This window comes from Haliotis asinina, chromosome 1, assembly GCF_037392515.1.
Source record: "Haliotis asinina isolate JCU_RB_2024 chromosome 1, JCU_Hal_asi_v2, whole genome shotgun sequence".
Lineage (NCBI taxonomy): Eukaryota > Metazoa > Mollusca > Gastropoda > Lepetellida > Haliotidae > Haliotis > Haliotis asinina.
In genome coordinates, this window is record NC_090280.1 from 78,939,576 (window position 1) to 78,963,133 (window position 23,558).

General features: G+C 36.5%; 1 protein-coding gene across 1 annotated transcript; it reads right to left on the minus strand.

The window, feature by feature from the left end:
- Nucleotides 1-491: 491 nt before the first annotated feature.
- On the minus strand, nucleotides 492-23,492 carry LOC137283194 (uncharacterized). The gene is made up of 2 exons (XM_067814643.1): nucleotides 23,156-23,492; nucleotides 492-5,666 (listed from the first exon to the last, which is right to left on the minus strand). The coding sequence occupies exons 1-2, from the start codon at nucleotides 23,340-23,342 to the stop codon at nucleotides 5,023-5,025; spliced, it is 831 nt and encodes a 276-aa protein (XP_067670744.1). The 5' UTR covers nucleotides 23,343-23,492; the 3' UTR covers nucleotides 492-5,022.
- Between the last annotated feature and the right edge of the window lie 66 nt (nucleotides 23,493-23,558).

A 23,558-nucleotide genomic window follows, 5' to 3' on the forward strand; every position in this document is an offset into this window, starting at 1 on the left:
ATCACTGAGTGAGCTTAGTTTTACACCACACTCAGCAATATTCCAGCTATATGGTAGCAGCCTGCTATCGAGTCTGACTGACTGAGTATGGTTTTACTCCACCTCCACCAATGTTCCAGCAACATCATGGCAGGGAGGCCCGGAAATGGGCTTCACACATTGTACATATGACATTACTAACATAATTCTCCTACTACTAGGCACCCCACCGCCCCAGATGAGTTCGAACCAGACAATACACCATCAGTGAAAATAACAGTGATATTATTACACAATTTCATCTAGATCACTGCACGATTATTGCAACAGAACATCTGTATCACAGTAATATCACTATTATAGCACAACACAGACATGTTATAGCAATATAACTGCAAAATTGCACTGATATCACAGATACTACAGCCATAACACAGCAATATTAGAGTGATATCAGGAAACATCAATGCAATCAATGCAATTACTGCTGACAAAGATAAGAAAAACAGGGCTGCACTTGTGGTTATATTTATTCAGCTGGTTTCACATTTAATGAGAACAATCATTCTAAACTTGCCAGCACAACTGGCATCCTCTTTCACAATAAAACAAAATATTTGGCACAAAAACAACCCAGATTAACATGTCACTGAAGACACGGACACAGCCCCTGCTGATGTCAAACAATGACACCAGTCAAAACTAGACATCTATCATTGTCTGATAATACTGAAATATTATCAATACGAAGTCCGATTAACTTTGAGTGAGTGTATGTCGCTTTCCAGAAATATCACAGACGGGAACACCACAAATGGGCTTCACACATTGTACCCCTGTACCCCTGTGGTAATCGAAATGAGGTCTTCAAGGTGATGGAATCGAAGCACTAGGTTACCATGCCATCCCGTGTTAACTTTAGGACGACTGTTAGCATAATAATGTTTTCATTGTGCGACTTCAGCTGATGTTTGTTCTAGGAACATAAGTCAGGCTAGTTTGTGGCATCATCACTTAACATCTCTTGTAAAGATACAAAATTCAAAAATGTTTTCCTCTTCATTCTTACAACTGTTGTCACCATGTTGTAAAACATCAAATTACAAGAAAATGTTCTGCGTGTTTGAAATTTAGATTAAAATATAATTATTCCTGTCTTTGAAATGTTTTTAACACCATGAAAGATCTTGAGTATAAGCTTTCAATAAATATTGATAAAATATTTTTGACATTCCATCTCATCGATTTACCTTTTTCATTACATGAAAGTGTTAACACAGTGAAAGGATTTACATAAATTATTGTGGCTACATAGTAAAGTGAGAATGGTGCAATAGTTAACAAGTGCATCATGCAGTAAAGTGCATATTATCACTTCCCTTTTCTCATTTATTTAATACCTATAATTTATGAATAACTCTCAGAAATAGTTAAATACTTCTAATGCAGACTAGCAGACATCTTCATATGGGTACACGTCAACATATTTATGACTCGGGTGTTTGGCATGACAAGCAGACACTTTAACCCCTCGTATTCATTACCTTTGGTACCTCTGTGAATAGTGGTCTAGTGTGCACCTTCCGTGAGAGTTAAAAAACAATAAAGAAAACCAGTATAGAATAATAACAATGATAATGAAGAGAAAAGGTTGACAAGAGGTGGTTCAAGGATAGATGTCCCCATCATTGTGTCATTTTCAGTATATGATATGAACAATTATATAAAATATCTGATTTAATACCTACTTAAAAACAAACAAAAATTGCATTAAATAAGAATCTAATACACACATCACTAACCATGCTACTGTGATGAGAACATCAACACATCACTTGTATGAACAGGCAGGGAAAAATATTGTCATACCTTAAACAGTATAATCAGGCTCAGCAGCAAAGTAATTATATAGGTCCGAGGATGGGAGTGAGTTTGGTTTTACACCACCAAACCTGGATGTGTAAACCATGCATGCTAATAATGTATTTAAAGAGCTAGCTTAACACAATTCAAACAGTTCCTGTTATACCATGGTGCATACGTTTAGTCTGGGATGAAAGACCACACTGAAAATCAACATGAAAACCCTAAGTACATACCTAGGAACACAAACTGGGCAATCGTGAATTCTGGCCCCAAATCAGTTGATTCTGATATACCCAAGGGAAGCAACTCTGCACAACAACGCAGTGCCTTGGACATGATGGGTCTGTATAGTATTTAATATGCAAAAAATCAAAATAAAAGCAAACAGAAATACTTCATAAAAATTTCTGATAAATATGATTACATATCTGAAGTTTTATTAAACAATTCCATTGATCGAGTCAATAGGTGTGGCTGAGGCAGTTTTGTTCACCAGGCCTCATCGGCAGATCCAGACAGGAGGTGCATCCCACCTTTTGTCCATAAAATTTATTAAAGGACCATTGAAACTTCCGTGGAAATGGCTGAAAATGAAATAAGCACCCTCCTTTCTCAAAAGTGTGCACACCCCTTTCTCAAACATCCGCCCCCAAGTCTTATTTCAATATGTGAATCCAGGATTCAATAGAAAAACATTTTATTTATTCTATTATGTGTCTGCCTACCAGAAATGGGTCAAGGAAATCCCCAAAATGAAGTCAAATGTATAATGAAAATATTTGTGATTTAGTGTTCTGAGTGGAAAACAATCCAAAGGATATAACTCTTGTCTGTCTATCTTGTCTCTTCTGGTTTCAATGTATGAAGATGCGAAAAAGAAACAAAAGTCAAACTGATGTCAGCTTCTTCAAAGAAACTCTTCAAATAATCACTCAGTCAAAGAGTAAAAGCATTTTTCCTATGAACCACATCTATTGTGTTATTTTTGGTCATACTAACTCCAGTTCAATGACTCAAGAAAACAGTTCATGATAGTTTAAAAACAAGACATAGCTGTTTGTCTTCATAGACTGAAACCATAGTAACAACAGGTTCCCTGTTCAGCATGAGAGTAAAACAATATAATAGTCTGTGCCTCCATTATCTAATCCTTTGAGTAGATGTTTCAGTTTAACAATACAGTGAATATATTGCTCACTGAATGGGACAAATCAACTGTCAAAACATGACAGCACGTTTATTTATCTGCTGTACCAGCGTGAGTGAAAGAGTTTAGTTTTTCACTTTTAGCAATATTCCTGCAATATCACAGCATGGGAAACCAGAAATGGGCTTCACATATTGTACCCATATGGGCATTGAACCTGGGTCCTCAGTGTGAAACGCGAACGATTTAACCACTAAGCTATCGCCCATGTACCACTATGACAAACTCACTAAAATCAGATTGTTTACCCTAATAAATAAAAATATTCCCCATTTGGATACTTCCTTACCTTGGTGAACATGACATGGCACACATAACTGACAGACTGCAAGTTAACAACAAGAAAATGATCCCAAATATTTTTATTTACATTCAGAACTGTCTAACTGTTCACTAGAGTTTGTCAACTGGGTTTTTTGACAGCAATTTGTTGTTTCCCAGTTTCACTTAAAACATTTCCATCTTCCAAACTACTATAAATAACTTACACCATTGTACACAGTCCTGGGACCAAATTTAATTATGAAAGTAGTTCAGGCTAGAAAAAATTGCAAAATGTCACTTTAATGTCAATATTTTTCTGATGTTTCGCTGATGTCAGTTGGCTTCTGTTGTTTACTTTTACAAAACAGGTACAAAAGTCACAACAGGTTTAAACCAACAAATCAAAAAACATTGGCATTATCTGAAATCATTTATCTGTCCATGAACTGGAAGAACACATGCCAAGTACTAACAGATACCAGAATTTAGTATAAGTCACTTGAGCTTGCTGAGAGAGTTATTACATACCCAGAGACTTAGATGAAAACTTACTCCTACTATTCTGCAACCAAAACCACAAATACACCTAAGCCAAGTATTACCCACACCAGTGTTGTACACAAACTTTCTCAGTTTACGGAAAAACATGGACACTTTTCAATGTTGTGTCATCAAGCACTTTGAACTGTGAATTGAATACATACATACAATACTCATGGTCCCTTTCCGCAATCTCAACTTGCAACTGTTGAATTTTTGTTCAAAATGGGAACTACCATCACATTAAGGATCTTCCATAATTTATGGTTAAGGGATGATGAATTTTATTGAGAATCATGTTCAATGTGAATGACCACCCCCAACCCCCCTTAAATTTATACACAAAGTAAGTGGACCCACTGCATGTCACATACAAAATCACTGACTCATCCCCTAGGACGAGTACAAATATGACGACACCCCCTCCCCAGAATAAAATGGGTGACAGCCCTTTACAACCATCATCACTCCCGACCAGCCATGAATAATGAACAGTCCCTTGTCACAAAGTAATGGAACTAGAATCATCTTTGTGCAGTGTGATTTATATTCTGTTAATCCAGTTACTACTATTAGAAATGAATTGCTTAATTTCAGATTACTGATATAAACACCTAGTAACCATGGTAACATGATGCCCATTTCTAGTATTTATCACAGACAGATGTTCCCAACAGGACTTGTCCAAGAATGAATGTTTCCAGATTAACTGGCTCCTGAATCACAAGTTTTACGTATATCCTGGTAACATAACAGAGTATAAATCAAATTCAGCTGTTATAGCATTCTCATTAATCCAGTGTAATCTTTTTCAGTTCTCTTTGAATAAACATCCTTGACCCATGGCCACCAAGCTTTGGTACGGACTTACGGTTCTATCTCACTATCTTAGGACAGAATGATCTCTTTCACCCATAATCTGTTAAACCAACATGACACAGTGTCCTTTTTGAACAAGAGATCAACCAAGATCTCCTTTCAGAATTTAGCCCTTTTCTGTGGCCCCCACTGATATATTGCTGGAATATTGCTAAAAACATCCTACAACCTAACTCCCTCACTCACACAAAGTTGTATTGATCAATGAATTGAGGTTAGTTATCCAAACAGACTGGAAACACTGGATAGCGAGAATGCCATTACACTGAAATATATATATTAATAACCTAGTACTCTATAAGCCCTGTTTCAGCTAGTGCTGAGTGACTTTGGCTTGGACGCAGTGCCCGTAGTGTACTAAAATCAGTTAAAAGATGCGAGTCTCGCAAAGTGTCAATCCCAGAATCCTCTGACAATGGCGACCCATTAACACCATAGTTTGACACCCAGCCCAAACCCTTAGCCTGGGCTGCAGCAAGGTATCTCTTCCTCCTATTAATTTTATATATTTTTATCCTCTCTCGCTCAGCTTCAGCATCATCCAGTATATCCTCCCAGCGTAAACTTTCGTTGAACGGCTGAGGTGATGGCATTTTGTTGATTGTCGTTGAAACAGACAAATTGTTTGGTTCATTTTTCTTTGAACTTTTGGCTCGGTTTGATCCCAGTTGGCCTTTAGTCCTAGAACACTTCTCACCTTTGCTTTTCGTCTTTATTGTCACTGCAGATATTTTATTTGTAATGTCAAGGACACCAGAGTTATGGGGTTCAGATCTTGCCCTCGGCAAAGGATCCTTTACCGAGGAATTGAGGTTTATTTGTTTAGCACCTTTCCTGGTTACTGGCGATGACACGTCTCTGTCATCAGAAAGAAGTTTTGGCAGCGATTTCTTTTTACGGGATGAAAGCAGGGACGAATCTGAGTCTGCTCCTGATAAAAAAGAGGAGAAAATACTTTATGTGACAAGTCATCTTCAGTTGTACCACTGACCATCAGGTCCTGTTTGTCATCTGTTCTGACAAGCATGGGTTGCTGAACCCAGTGCTTTCCCAGAATAGATAATGACTAGGGCTGTTACAACACGCTAGCATATTTGGTGAATCAAACCGCAGCCCTTCATGAATTCAATTTGTTATTCGTGGTCACCAGAACCAAATATGAATGAATATTTACCTCTTTTAATGGAGCATGTTTTACTTGAGCCTTTATGCCCTTTCAGAAAGTGAGATGTACAAGAATGAATATGTACTTGCCTTGCAGTAGTGCAAGTGAGTGAGTTTAGTTTTACGCCACACTCAGCAATATTCCAGCTATATGGTGGATGTCTGTAAATAATTGAGTCTGGACCAGACAATCCAGTGATCAATATGAGTATCGATCTGCACAGTTGGATGCCAATGACATCTGTCAACCAAGTCAGTGAGTCTGACCATGTGATCCCTCTTACGACAAGCACCATCACCTTTTGTGGCAAGCATGGGTTGCTGAAGGCCTATTCTACCGCGGGACCTTCACAGGTCCCTCTGCAAAAGAACAAAATATGACATATATACAAGTTTTAATCTTTTGGTCACACAGAAGAATATCTTTTGTGGGATGTCAAGGTCATTTCTTAGAATTGGTTCTTCACAAGAATAGGGATGTATGTATGTGTGTAAGGATAGATATACAGATGGATGCATGGATGATGCTGTAAATACATAGTTCATAGCAGGGTACAATAACAGAGGCAGGCCTCTTTCACCATTTTAACTTTCGACTGTGAAATATTTTGAAGTGAACTTGTACACTTGTATGGTCTGCTACTTATTGAAGCTGCCCTTATTGTTTGACCGACTGTATGGCATATTTTGACTCTAAACGTAAAACTGTGTGCTTCAATATCATTTGTATATTAGTCACTGACTGTGCATAGTTGTATATTTTTTCTTGGTTAATATTTGCAAATCACCCTGTAAAAGCATTTATTATTCACCTGTGGAAGATACTGCAGTGTAATATTTTTTCATCAATATTACACTAGTGTAATACAGCTAGGCATATGACATCATACTGATTTAAATCATTAACTCATGTAATAAAAATGGTATTACATGGAAGGTTGTTTAGTATCCTCCATGTAATAATGTTTTGGGCCATTAATCCTATGATTCTAAGATTAAAAAAAAGGTCAATTCTTTTCATGTTTATGAGCATCATTGGATCAATTTTGTATATTCCGGAGATGGGGGAACCTGATATTTATTGCTCGAATTGATCCACTGTTACAAGACTCCGAAACCCCCATGGAGATATGCCCTCGTCTATTCTTTAGGATTCTTTGTGAGCAAGTAAAGTACACATAAACGATTACACTCTACACATGATTGATCATTTAACAGACAAAAGCTGTTGAGAATCGACATGGGTGCAAAATGAGGGATAAGTTCCTAACAATGTACATGCTCAACTGTGCAAACATGGAGATCAGTTACTGTTCTTCCAGCTGACTGACAAAAGCGATTGTGTTTGTGGTGATTAGTACTGACTTGTTGTTTGACATTGTTCCAGATTACAAAACACATGAGGGATGTGCAAAGGGTTAGAATACATTCAACATTAACTGGCTTAACATGATCATAACCACAGCAAATATACTAATTTTATATCATGCATTATTCCAAACTGTCATGAATATTCCAATCTAAAGTCAATGTCTTCCACAGTCACTTCAGAAGGTCCACAAAAGCCCATATCTGTATCTTCAACATTAATGTCCCATGACTTAACCCAAATCAGTATTTATCACAATATCTGTGGATGTCTCTACCCACCAAACAACACTGTCAATGAATGGTGACACTAACAGTCAATATCTAAAACAATGTCCATGAGTATCCTTATCCAGCCCAAGTAAATATCTACTATATTGGCCATGAATGTCCCTAACCCAGCCAAAAGTCAGTATCTACATGAATCTTCCTACCCAACCCAAATCAGTATCAACAACACTGTCCATGAATGTCCCTACCCAGCCCAAATCAGTATCAACAACACTGTCCATGAATGTCCCTACCCAGCCCAAATCAGTATCAACAACACTGTCCACGAATGTCCCTACCCAGCCCAAATCTGTATCTATGACAACATCCAGGAATCTCCCTGAGCCAACAAAAGTCGGTATCTACAACAATATCCATGAATGCCGCTATCCTGCCCAGATCTGTACCTACCACATTATCCATGAATGTCCCTAACCCAACAAAAGTCTGTAACTACAACAATGTCCATACCCTCCCCAGATCTGTATCTACAACACTGTCCATGAATGTCCCTACCCAGCCCAAATCTGTATCTATGACAACATCCAGGAATCTCCCTGAGCCAACAAAAGTCGGTATCTACAACAATATCCATGAATGCCGCTATCCTGCCCAGATCTGTACCTACCACATTATCCATGAATGTCCCTAACCCAACAAAAGTCTGTAACTACAACTATGTCCATGAATGTCCCTACCCTCCCCAGATCTGTATCTACAATATTTTCCATGAATCTCCAAACGCTGCCCAAATCAGTATCTACAACACTGTCCATGAATGTCCCTACCCAACCCAAATCTGTATCTACCACATTGTCCATGAATGTTCCTATCCCCCAAAAAGTCAACATCTGCACATTGTCCATGAACATTCCTACCAAGCCCAAACCAGTATCTACCACAGCACCCATGAATGTTCCTACACAACGAATCTACAACATTGTCCATAAGTGTTTCCAGCCAACTATCTCCAGCTCACATTCCCATCTCACCTCCATGTAACTCACACCTTAATTGCCCTATTGGAATGCAGTAAATCACCTTCCCAAGAGGGCTGCGTTATCACAGTGCTATATAATTATGTTTTACTGCCTATCACACAATGTAAGTAGCACAATAGCAAGCGTGTAGATCCTTATCTAACTATGACATAACATGTGACGGGAGCGTGTGCCTTTTGTCCCGCAAAGTCACAAAGTCAAGCCAAGATGTAGAGCTCTTTCCATCTGACAAAACACAGAAACAGAAGGGTCTGAAGGTCCTCTTGAAGTTTTCAGGAATATGTTTAGATGAGAAAGTTGAGTAATTTGTTTGCTGCTTAATGCATCCTCATGAAATTTGGACTAGTGGAACAACAGGAACAACAAAAAATCAAGTTCCTGGTTGTATAGACGTTTCAAAAACAACTATTTTGAAGGAATATAACCTTACAATTTTAACAATAGTCTAGTAATGTCACAGTTCACCAGAAGTGGGCAACATACACTGTACTCTCTCAGTAAGTTCAACCACTGTCTTCGGCCTGACAAGTAAATGCTACAAACACTTAACGCTGACTGTATGAATGGAATATGACTTCAAACATGTCTCCACTACACTGCTAATGAGTCTCCGTAACCAAGCAGGCAAATCAAACATATAAACATGATAAATCATGGCCAGGGAATTTCATTAATAATAAAATCAACCTATTCATCATATCCATATCCTAGAGCCCGACACTGTGAACAGTTTAAGAGACAACCTGTGTGTTAAATTATTGGGAACGCCATTCATCACTACACTGTGTCTCCACATCATAATCCCTAGTTTGCAATGAACTGCACTTCAATAACCTGTGGCAGCCCTGCAGCGGTTGTTAAACATAGCTTGATTTTGTGTCATTAAGATTCTGCCGAACATTAAATGCATAACATTGGACAATCTTGGCATTAGTCCATGGCTGAGTCAGTTGGTTCAATGTTGACAACTTACAAATGCCCCTTTTCAATCCTTCATCTTTATTGATTATTAAAGTGGTATAACGGCATGTTTTAAATCGTACAAAAACAAAGAATCCCTGACTCTCAATCATAATTTTTAGATCGATGGCATCAGGATGACAAGAATGGGTTGCTAAAGGCCAGGTCAACATCAGGTCTTCACAAGGGAAGACATTCAGATGAAGTTAAGGAAGACCAATTCTAACCCAGATTTTCACATGTAGGAAGACACGAATGGTTGCTAAAAAACAGTTCCAATCTGGATGTACAAAAAGGGGGAAAGAAGCATAGGTCAAGGAAGACAACCCCAGAAGTTCATGTGTGAAAAAACAAGCAAGTGTTGCTGAGGGCTGATTCCAATCCAGATCTTCCAGGTAGAAAACAGACATGGGTTGCTGACGACCAGCTGTAAGTTATGTAACACCGATCTTCACTGTCAAGAGATAAGCAAGAGTCGCTGAAAACAAATTCCAACCCAGAGGTTCATGGCACAAGACAAGCATGGACTGAAGAATGGGTTGGCCAAGTCTCACTTGAATCTCCATGGGGGATGGACAAGCATCGGTTGTTGAACACCAATTCTAACCCAGATTTTTACCCAAACAGGAGTAGGATACTGATCATAATATAAACCACTGACATTTCAAGTACAGACTCTATAACACACACCATTGTTACAAAGCTGGAATATTCAGTGTTGCTTCAAACAACAAACACAAAACAGGAAGGTACATAGTCAAGGCCCAATGTAAGTTAATTCTGGTAGATCAGACAAGACCGTGCACATCACAACACACCATCTTGGCCATACAAATATACCTCCACCACTAAACAATCACCACCCATAAACGATTCACTGGTGACATTCAGTGGGAACAAATGCCATCATGGGCCGAACCATGCTTTTCAAAAGCACAATGGTGCTCTTCCCTGTTGTCTGACTGATATATACAGGTCATCTATTTCAAGAACACAATGTCATGTGCTGACAGATAATGGACAAGCAGGTACCCCATGGGTTGGCAGGTATCCCATAAATCACGTATTCATATTTTTTTGAGGCATGGTTGGTTCTTGAAAAAAATTCTGCATCTTTTTCACTTGAAACTGGTCTGATATCTATCAAAGAGGGACAGACATAATGGAATACAAGTAATTCCAAGCCATGCAGTAGCAGACATTTTGCAATAATACTGTCTTTAGCCATTGCCACAATGTATTGTTTTTTCACCTTACAAACAATATCAGTAAAATGTTTCTACTCGAGACTACACATACTGACACTAATACCGGTAAATAAAGTAATCATGAATAATTATTCATATCTGTTACCCAGTCTTCATGAAATATGTCGTAATTATCTCATTTTGTATTCACTGCATTCCTAAATCCTGCCAGTCATACTCTAGTCAGTAAGTTTAGTTCAATGCTAAAGCTGCCTTTAGCATCATTCCAGCAATACCATGCAATGTACCCCTGTAGGAAATCAAACCCTGGTCTTCCGCACAACGAGAGAACACTTTAACATCTAGACTACCCCATCCTGTCCTCATACTGGGAGTCCCTAGACAGCATAGGCTGGATTCTTGTCATAGCATTACAATCTATGGCCTCCTAAATCTTTATCTTTTAATGACTGGAATAAGGGATAGGGAACCCTTAAGTCTTGACTTTCACTGGAATTTGAAACATTGTCCTGTTATGAAAGTTTTTTGTACAAAATGTCCAAATATAAACCATGATGAACATGACAAATGTATTTGTCCAGGTTATAATGTTTAAGACATAGGTTTAGTTATTTTAGCCAATATAGTTTTAAATAGATCATAAGTTAGCTTACATTTTTTCAAAACAAAACAAAACATTAGACTGAAATTTCTTATTTGTTTTTGTGATATAGTTTTTCCAAAAAATAGGGTTACAAAGGTGAATATCGAAAACCGATCAGTTTAGAATCTGACAACTATTTAAAACAAACATAAGGCCCTGATTTCTGAAAACAAACTTGTTTGTGTTTCGACTAAGTTAAGAATCTTCACTCACATTTGAGAAAAGGCAGGTAAATGTATTGTCCAGGGCCCGCTTGCACAGAGCAATCTTAGTTACAATCAATCTTAGGCCCCTACAATCAACTTTACAATCACCATACAATTGCCCTAATCCACTTGCACAAAGACGATCTTAAGACATCATGGATTTAAGATCGCGATCTTAATTAAGATCGAACTCTTCAACGTTGGACGTAGAAATTTCTTAAACTCGACTCCTGTCTACAGTTGTCTTCAAGTGCGCATAGCATGCAGCGCAAATACAACGTGGAACTGTTTACTGCACACAGATGACATTCCTTCTTTAATCGCACCTTGCAGATTTGTCATGACAACAAATATAAAAATAACCAAACAAACAAAAGAAAAACCCAAACAACCCCAACCCACAAATCTTTGAAGTAAATGATAACGTTGAAGGAAGCGATAACGTAGAAGGTAACATGTATAATCACTCGTACCTCAAGGGTTATTCTCTATTTTTTCTACATTCTAAGTTTTTATGAACTAAACATGTGATACTGCAACCACAGAAATATCATGTTTTATGCAAATACTGAAATACAAACAAATACATTAACAGATTGGGTCTTGAGTTATTGACCTAATAATCATGAAATTAAAAGATAACACATAAATAAAATTTCCTTATGACATAACACCTAAATGTACCATGATTTGCCAGTGACTGTCAGTTGAACATAGTTTGGCATCGATGTCATTTGGAGTAAAATCCCATATATATCCCACAACCATTAGATTTGTAAAGATATGAAAGTGTGACATGACTGTGGGAGTGTTTCTTGATAATTATTTTTTCGCTTTGTTAAAAAAAAAATAACATACCCTAGCTAGTGTATTTTTCCGTTTGAAAAATACTTGTATTATATTTAAAATACATAGATTAAAACTCTTGTCTCTCGTCAGATTCAATTTTTACAAGTAGAAAAAACATAATTTTGTACTTTATCCAACTGTAGATTATTTCAGTGATAAACTAAGACAAAATCATTAACCGAAAAGAAATATGTGGATATCTGTTCTGTCACTACAGAACATGCATTGTATTTGGGCATGGCAGATTTTACGGCAACGGCATAATCTACAAAGGGAAACCACTCCCATCTTGCGTAAAAACTAAAATTAGCTGCCCTTGAGTTATTGAAAAGGTCATGGCCACTGCTAATCGCATGCAGACCCCTTTCGTTAGATCTACTATCCTTTCTTTGTTTATCAAAAAGGTATGGCGTTCATACTTTTCCCAACACTGAACCGGGTGAGAATTGTACTCTATGATATCGACTCGATAATGATGTTGTTCACTACCGCAAATAACGATATTTCTGACGTTAAATCGATGTTGCATTCTCTGTGTCGCTGAAGTGTCAAGGCGAATCATACAGTTTTATGCAATATGAAAGCAATCCCCAAACGCAAAGCTAATTATTTGCGTGAAATTGACACCAACTTGGACGCCATTTTGCTACTGACTACAATGATCTTAGCTCCTTACAATTGGTTCCGACCAATTGTAAGTTTTGATTGTAAACTTACAATGATCTTAGCCTACAATCGCTTTGTGCAAGTGGATGGCGATTGTAGCCGAAGCCTAAGATCGCGATCTTAAGGATTTACAATAATTGTAGCTCTAAGATCGTTTTGTGCAAGTGGGCCCAGAATGAACTGAAATCAATATCAAACTCAAACATTGTTGACAATTTCAGTTTGGTGGAGAGATTACAGTTGCTTCAGCTAATTAACTTTAAAAATGCAGCTGAGTTAAAATTCAGCTTTTTCAAATTGTCAAACTCAGTTTCAAATTTGAGTAAAAACTTATGTTTGTTTCGAGAAACAGATTTAATCAGATGATTCACTGCACTCCATAACTTTCACCAATATTATTCAGCTGTCTACACAGTCATTGTTAACAAGAATGACATAAAAGAGACAACAAAATGTTTGGTTTTGCCAGTTTCAAAGCAGTCTAAGTAAACTTTGTCTCAGCGTATTTCGTTACACTCCACCGCTGAGTCTAACAAAACCTAGTAGAAGGTCACGTCAGGTAACCGTTGAGCAACCAATGACAGTCCAATCAAATGCAAGACGGTTAAATAGATCTAACCAATCAGAGAACGGCTACTATTTAGGGATCGGAAGGACTTTCAAAATATTCAGGTCACTGATACAGATCTCTCCACAAATAAAAATCTGCATATAACACAGTTATTTGACCTGTAGTATATACGCTTTGGGGTTTCTGTTGACATGGTTACCATTAGCTAATATTCCTGCAAGATGACATCCTTGAATATTGCCAAAAACACCATTTTCAGCGACTGTTTACTCACCGTTGTCATGGTTGTACGTACCCTGTGTGCATCACCTGGAAGCGAGCGTGCGCTAAATATCATTTGGAATTGTTCTGGTACGAACCTTTTCGAGATACAAAGTTTAAAAGGTATGTGCAAATGTCCACTTTCGCGATTTGGTAAGCTGTGTTCTGATTGGTCAATCTCAAAGGTTACCTGACGCGACCTCCATAAGGTTTTGTTAGACTCAGTAGTGGAGTGTAACGAAAAGTACTGGGGATAAGTTTACTTAGACTGGTTTCAAAGGGACTTCAGTTTTTTTATTGCTTAAACTGTAAACTCAAATAACAACATTTGTTTACCAGTAGGATCAGCAATGAATATTGTTGCTAAGAGCAACCACACCTACCTCTTAAATTTATGTGTATTTTATGCGTTATCTGTGGTAGGTAAATAGGAACTACAACTCACAGAGATTGTGATTAAATGTGGACATAGAGTCTGAGAGAACCGTACACTCAAACACTTAGCACTATTTGCCCAGACATACACCTGATATAAGACCCAGGTTTGGAGAGGAATTTATCGCTGTCAGTGGTTGAAAACATTTGATATGTACTTGATGTCTCCTGCCTGAAATTGACACGAAAGATTAGAACTGAGCACGAGGACTGTTCAGTGTGATATGGAATTGAAAAGAATAATTTTTTGAAGTTTATAATCTACACATTCAGATAAAGTACTTGAAAGTATTTCTGTACTGTACACAAACTGTGGAGTGTGACTGGAAGACATTGCACTCATACATCTAATGAAACATGCAAAACAATGGGAGGAATGTTTGCTGAATGACAATTATGTTTATTAATATATTGAAAGTGGATGGTATTTGTCTAATCTGACTCTAACAAATAAATACAGGATCTTAAATGTGCTTGAAATATGCACAACTGTACAGAATGGACACACGAGAATACACAACAGACATGAGAATGTCAAACTGTAAAAAACACTGAAATATCAAGCAGGGGCGTGAAGGGTGGCTTAAGTTATTTTTACCAATCTTTCCAGCTGTTCCCAAAGAAATTTGTTCTTTCCAGACGAGTCAACGTTCAGAAACTCAACACTTCACGCATGTTTCGCTGGCTGATGCTCTATGCATTATAATTATACGCATTACAACTTCACACAGTCAGCAAACACTTCCATGCTTCACGAACGGCGCTTCCCTTTCGACATTACACCCCCTCAAATTTTTATTGTAAATTTACACCAATCTCAGAAATGGTAAAAATGAAACCAAAAACACGGAAATATGCGGATTCACCGAAAATAATGGACTGTGTTCAGTTTTATGCTGCACTCAGAAATATTCCAGCCATATGGCAGTGGCCTGTAAATAATCGAGTCTGAACCAGACAATCAAGTGATCAACATGAGCATCGATCTGCGCAATTGGGAACCGATGACATGTGTCAACCAAGTCAGCAAGCCTGACCACCTGATCCCACCAGTCGCCTCTTATGACAAGCACAGTCGCCTTTTATGGCAAGCATGGGTTGCTGAAGGCCTATTCTACCCCGGGAACTTCACGGGTCAAAAGTTGCTCTGAGATGCACAGCAATGTTCACTTTTCCAAATATGTGACAAGAAATATGAAGTTCATGTAATTAAAGGAATCATTAAAGTGTACAATATATACATGATACACCATTTCATTATTCCAGCAGTATGACACCATGGAAGACCAACACTTCATCCACTATGATTCCCCCACCCACCAAACAAGGTGATAGCAATGTAACAATATACATAAACTGGACATGTAATCTCTCTTCTATTAGTTCTTAACATACCAAACATCCTACACCCATGAGGAAATCTGATGGTTCACCACGCATAAATATTCGGTAAGCAAATGATATAAACTTTGTCTGTCATAAGTACCCTGTAAAACCAAGGGTGTATGTTTATCAACTTTGTGACCTTCACCTTGAACAAGTAAACAGTACAAAATCACTTCAAGGAGAATGAATTCAGATTACTAGTATTCAAGTCATGAATTGGACAAGACTGGCAATGACTGACACACCCCTGAAAGATTTCTTAATTTACGGAATGTTCTCGTTCCAATGCACAATGAAGACATTTGGCTTCAGTCAGCTCTAGAGGTGGGGTCCTGGCAATGAATTATGAATGCTAATGCATCTCAAAGACTCCAGGCTATGATCAGCTTTAATTAATGAAATTTCCCAGGTGTCTCGTATACACAACATACACCTTGCTCCATTCCCTGGATTGTCTGGCTCAAACACAATCAGGTATCTCTCAAGAAACACCACAGCTGGGAGGACAACTCATATATGTTTTTATGTGAATCACAGAAGTACATGTAACATTGAACTAGAGAAGGGGATATATCAAAGGTACAAAGTGTATCACACTATATTATGATACACAAGGCTACATTATGAGTGAGTGAGTTTAGTTGTAACACCAGAAATGGGCTTCACACATTGTACCCATGTGGGAAATTGAACTTACATCTTTGGCGTGACGAGTGAACCCTTTCACCACTGGGCTACCTCATCGCCCCCGTATTCTGAGATCTATCACAAAATATTGCACATTCTAATTTTTTAATTCAAAAGCTATCTGAAACATCATTGCATGAACTGAAGTTCATTAATTGAACAAGAAAGGTCTCGATGTTTGATTCTTCAGTTTTGCCATTTGCTTTTGCAAAGCCAACTCTGTGCTTAAACAGTCTGGCTTTGATTCAGTGTTTGAAACATCTCACCATGCCGCCCATCTTTGAGACCAGAATGTTTATTGGTAAAACTGTAGCAATGCGACTCTAAATGAGGGCAGTACCTAAGAATTATGAAAATATTTTGAAGGTGTTTGGCAGGTGTATGAAATTAAACACATAATATAAATTCTTATTTGAAATAGCCCAATAAAACAAGCACTCAAAAACAATAGTGCGGAATGTATTTGGGAAAGAACAAACTCTATAAACCAAAATACCGATAATACTGTATTACAGGAACTCATGTAAAATGCTGTGTGCAATGTATGATACATTGATAACTTGCGACACTATCATACCAAATACTGTACTGATCCTAATATGAGTATTGATAACCATGGAAAAATTAAACTGATCATACTATAAATAAAGAATTGAGCATATCATTAATTAAGTAGTTACCATACTGAATATACTGTGTTGATCATATATACTGTAAATACTGATCATACTGAAAATACTGAGTTGATCATCTAGCAATTGTTTTGTTCATACTATAAATTGACTGTGATCATGCTATAAATACTGTCTTGATCATCGCGCAATTACTACTGTTTCATTCATCCCATAATACTATAAATATTGGGATGATACTATAAATCCTCTGCTAATCATACAATTGTTTCTTTCAACATGTACATCACTGTTAATCATACTATAAATACTGATATCACACTATAAATCCTCTGCTAATCATACAATTGTTTCTTTCAACATGTACATCACTGTTAATCATACTATAAATACTGATATCACACTATAAATCCTCTGCTAATCATACAATTGTTTCTTTCAACATGTACATCACTGTTAATCATACTATAAATACTGATATCACACTATAAATCCTCTGCTAATCATACAATTGTTTCTTTCAACACGTATATTACTGTTAATCATACTATAAATACTGATATCATACTATAAATCCTCTGCTAATCATACAATTGTTTCTTTCAACATGTACATCACTGTTAATCATACTATAAATACTGATATCACACTATAAATCCTCTGCTAATCATACAATTGTTTCTTTCAACATGTACATCACTGTTAATCATACTATAAATACTGATATCACACTATAAATCCTCTGCTAATCATACAATTGTTTCTTTCAACATGTACATCACTGTTAATCATACTATAAATACTGATATCACACTATAAATCCTCTGCTAATCATACAATTGTTTCTTTCAACATGTATATTACTGTTAATCATACTATAAATACTGATATCACACTATAAATCCTCTGCTAATCATACAATTGTTTCTTTCAACATGTACATCACTGTTAATCATACTATAAATACTGATATCACACTATAAATCCTCTGCTAATCATACAATTGTTTCTTTCAACATGTACATCACTGTTAATCATACTATAAATACTGATATCACACTATAAATCCTCTGCTAATCATACAATTGTTTCTTTCAACATGTACATCACTGTTAATCATACTATAAATACTGATATCACACTATAAATCCTCTGCTAATCATACAATTGTTTCTTTCAACATGTACATCACTGTTAATCATACTATAAATACTGATATCACACTATAAATCCTCTGCTAATCATACAATTGTTTCTTTCAACATGTATATTACTGTTAATCATACTATAAATACTGATATCACACTATAAATCCTCTGCTAATCATACAATTGTTTCTTTCAACATGTACATCACTGTTAATCATACTATAAATACTGATATCACACTATAAATCCTCTGCTAATCATACAATTGTTTCTTTCAACACGTATATTACTGTTAATCATCCTATAAATACTGATATCATACTATAAATCCTCTGCTAATCATACAATTGTTTCTTTCAACATGTACATCACTGTTAATCATACTATAAATACTGAATCATCTAGCAATTGTTTTGTTCATACTATAAACAGTGTTGATCAAACTATAAATACTATTGAACATCTAGCAATTACTGTATATTATGAACTGACCGTTGATCATACTAAACTGTATTGATCATTCTGTCAGTTTTCACTGAACATACGGTACACTCTGTGTTGACCATACTATTAATACTGTGTGAGATACAAAGACAATGGAGGTGGTTCTGTGGACAATATATTCACCTCCTACTGACCCCAACCTTCCACAAGGAATGACTACCCCTGAAGCTCTTCCAGTGAGGATTAAGACTGGCTCTGTGTTTGTTAAATGGATTTATAATGTATGACAGGTTATTGAACAGGCTATTGTGCCACTTGACTGATAAGCCAGCTTATAACACATAGGTCCTACCGTAATGTCTCTACTCATCAGAGATTGCTAAAAGCAGCGTAAAACCCAACTTACTAGCTCTACCTGTCAGAAACTATGATGGTAAAAGAGCACTAAACTGTTGAACAACAAGCCTAATCTGTCTTCACATAATCTGAAGAATGTTTTGTAAAAACTGTTGTCACTATGCTGTTATTAATAATAATATAGCCAAAAAACAAATTTTACTTTTGATTTCAAAGTGCAAGCAATTAAAGGGAGGGTGGTGAGAGTTGTAAAACAAACATGAAAAATAGCCAAATGAAACTAAAAATAAAATTGGCTTTCAAAATATTTGTTGATAATTTTTGAACACTTATATTTTAAATATAAATTAAATGGAAGTGTGCTGACATGAAACATCATGTTATGTTGTACTTGTAAAGACAGTTTGTTCCAAAGAACAAAGAACAAAGAAAGAACAAACAACACCACAAAGTCTTTGTTGCCAAGTTCCATCTAATATAAACTGAAACAAGGTACATCTCTTCAATATATCAATTATATATATTCAATATATTGCTCCATTGTTAAAACAGGAAAACTGTGGCAATCATGTTCACAGAACCATGTGCTTACCACTTCCTTATCGTGCCATAATAAAACAAGACGACAGGTATCACTGTCTGAATTTCTCCTTGGTTTAGAGCTTATTTCAATCCACATAACTCACTCCCTAGATCTATCATATCAGTGTATTGTAACCTTTTCATGATAAAAATATGCAATATATGTAATAGAGAAGTTGGTAATACATAAAAACACTTTTTAAAAATTAACAAAATTACATTATGTAAAAAAATAAGAATCAGGACGACAGGGTGATCAAGACTTTATTTCATATGTCTTAATAGAACTACTACGGCAGTGTTATCAGACAGGCAGACACTATCCAACTTGAAACAACAAATTCAAGATCAAAGACATGTCTTTCATTTTCTTTCAAAAAATAATTTCAAGTCTGTAAGCTACACTCCACAGTGATCTTTCACGATCTTTGTACCACTTCAAAATTACTTCAAAGTACTGTCAACATGCAATAGTTATCCCTTTGTCATGTTGTCCATTTAAATAACAAGCAGTGTGTACTTGATCACCAACATGTGTCAATATCATGTATATTTCATGTACATGTCACAGGGAGAAATGCATTATTACAGTGCAACATAAAATACACCTGAATAGAATGAACACACTGAGCCGTCTGTGGGGTAAGGTCAAGGGAACTAGGGTCAACATCACGTTCAATATTATTTCACTGACATGAATGTGATAACACATCTGTGTGTGGAGACATGTACTAACACAGACTAATGCCAGTTTTATAGACATTTGCAATATGAGAATGACACACATGTATATTAAACCTTACGATGGTAAAATCAACTTCATGAAAACTTATTTTGTCTGTCTTGACCATGTTGTTGTCTGACCCACGAAGATCTGGGTTAAAATTGGTCTTCAGTAACCCATGTTTGTTGTAAGAGGCGAATAACAGGATCAAGTCAGGTCAGGCTCGCCCAGTGGGTTGACACATGTCATTGTACATCCTTAGTTAAACTGTGTAAATTGGTGCTCGTGATGTTGACCACTGATGAGTCGTGACATGTTTATGTATGGGTTACTAACAAAACAGCATCCTGAACATAATTCAGACACAGACAATGATTATTAAACTATACAAACTTAGACTGAAACTTTATTCTTTCATAAAGCTGTGTATGATGTTATAGATGACACTATTAATTTAATTCACATAGATAACCATTAATGATATTTCTAATCAACAATATTATGGATTGTTGATCTTTTTAGCATGTCCTAATTAAATACATTACTGCTGCCTAATTATCATGCTTAAGACTAAGAGACTCTAAGCCAAACTAAACAAACATTGTGTGATAAACCACATTTGATGTGAATCTAGCTTGCATTACGACCTGAAAATGCTTTAAACTATCACTAACAAACGCTGCAATGAATATAATAATTATGAAGTGCAAGGCTTCAAACAGAGTTCATTTCCATAATCATAAAAGCGCTATCCACATGAAGATGTTTCACCCTTATCAAAATAGGATGACCCGTTAAATGTACACAGCTTTTCAATTTCCACAACTTAGAGTAGGAATTCAAGAGACTGTTTTTGTACATGTTATCTATAATTGTTATCATTGTACACAAATTACATAAAGTAAGGCACCATTGGTAAAGCACATTCACATTGTCATATTCCTTGGCATAATAATGATAACAGTAATCTTGTCTTGAAAGGGGAAAATGTTTTTCAATCAATACCTTATTGAAAAATTCAAAGAGCCATCAGGATGTCTTATTTTAGTAAGACTGAAATGTAACGACCATTATCAATTCTATTACATGTTTGATCAAATAGATAATGACTGATCATAGGACCTAATTACACAAAATCAGTCTCTATAATTACATCTGTTTCTATAGAGTAATACTTCTCTGCTTAATCTACTTAAAGATCTGAGGACACCTACATTCAAGTTGCTGCAGGACTCGATTTAAAAGATGTTAGCCTACTTTCACCAGGTGCAACCTAAGATAAAAGCCTAGTTACACCAAATTCCAGATGCACTGCTTTTATTGCAGTGTATAACGAAAGAAATATACTTCTAAATTATGTGGATGTTTTATTCAGAAGTTTACCAACTCAAACATTGACATGCACCTTTGTGCAGGTTAGGCAAATAACTACATTGCACATTGTAACATTGGGTCGTACCAATGCAAGTAACAAAGCACTAAATTGAGCCCTGTGCTGGAAGGAGTTACAGAAGCATTCAGACTAATCCCTTGACATTCTGTACTACTCAAACAAACTGAAATGAACAGTTCCAAATATAGTTGAAAATGCTTGTGTTATCTGATGATTTACACAACCTGACATCTCTGACAGTTTAGGCATATATATGGTTTAATAATAGGGATTACCTTATCATCATTTCTGTGGTAGTTCTATTTGTACAAATCCAAATTTCAACATCAAAGTGGTAAAGAGTAAGTTTTGTGCAAACTAGACACTGACCTGCTAGCCCATGGCTTGTAAAAGTCCAGTCAGGCCAGTAAATCTCCCACGGTCACCTTGCCCAACTGGCTAATTTTCATGGGGTCATTTTGTAATCATATCACTCTGACCTGTTCATCATATTTGCAGCCTAATGATTGAAATCTGTGTCTACATTCAAATTTTGGGCTAGCAAATAATCTTGTGGGCTAGTAACTTTCAAGAATAGCTTGCCGGACTTGATAGCAAACTTCGGACACTACTTTGCACAGAGCCTCAGTGGCAAAGAAATTATGCTAAATTGTTCTTGAAAGCATACACCTGCTTTACATTAGTACTCAACATCACTTGTGCAGAATACCTTTATCACTGGCTTTACACAATAAAGTGGACACCAGATACCATTATCTTCAAAATTTGTATTTCTAACTGTATCCTTATGTTTGTGAAATCATATGCATGATCATGAGTACAACTTGATTTTAGAAACAAACCTCAATGCTTAACCCATGCTTAATAAGGTTAGTGTTTATACAAATACCACAATAAGGAATATCATAAATGGGCTTGAGACATTGTACCTATATTGGAATTTAAACCCCAAGATCTTCTTCATAACAAGCAAGTGCACTGACCCTGTGGCAGCCCCACAGCTGTGTGCATTTGAGATTGACAAAGGTCTTTATTCAGTTTTTTAAAATATTTTCAAAAAGGGACATTTTCCTAAGTCTTAATTTATGAATCATCTGGGTAATATGACAATAACCTGTTGTCAGATGATACATTTCACCTTTTATTTGAATAACGCTTCAAACTGAAGGTGTTAAAATATCAACTTTCTCTCAACATGTTTTATCCTGGTAGTTCTTATGTTAAAAAACAATGCTTACCAAAAATATTTGAGAATAAATTAAGGCTAAATTAATTACTAACTCTTGTTCAAGCGAATTTGAGTTCATTTAATCCTCGTTGCAGCCGCCAACCTTCTCTCTTAATCGTGTTTATACTTGTAAAATGTCCTGTTTATCATTATTGTAAATTACTCTTGATATCAGCGCTGTTAAAACGGCAACTAACTTTAGCATACAGCAACCAGATGGAATTATAAGTTACTTACCTTGAGTAGAATGGTTAATAATATGTACACCTTCCACTTCCAGTCCATTTTCTGGACTGGGGTCGCTGTCTTTCACTTCCGATTTCCCCGAGTGTTTTCGGTTTTTACGTTTCTTTTTCGCCCTTTTAGGTTTCCCGTCAGCTGTCAGTTTCTTCTGACCAGCTTTGACACTTTGTTTCGGATCCATTTTCTATGAATTTGCCAAACCATACACAAAACAAGTTAGAAAATAGCCGATACGTATCATCCTTCTGGCCTAATGGAACAAACAAGCTACGATCAACATATCACCACCTGTAGCTTTCCGGCTGTCATTTCACGTTTCGATGTTTACAGTGCCGAACAACAGTTTCGTCATTCCTCCGCGTTTCTAAATAGAACCGTTTGAGTTTGTGATTTGTTT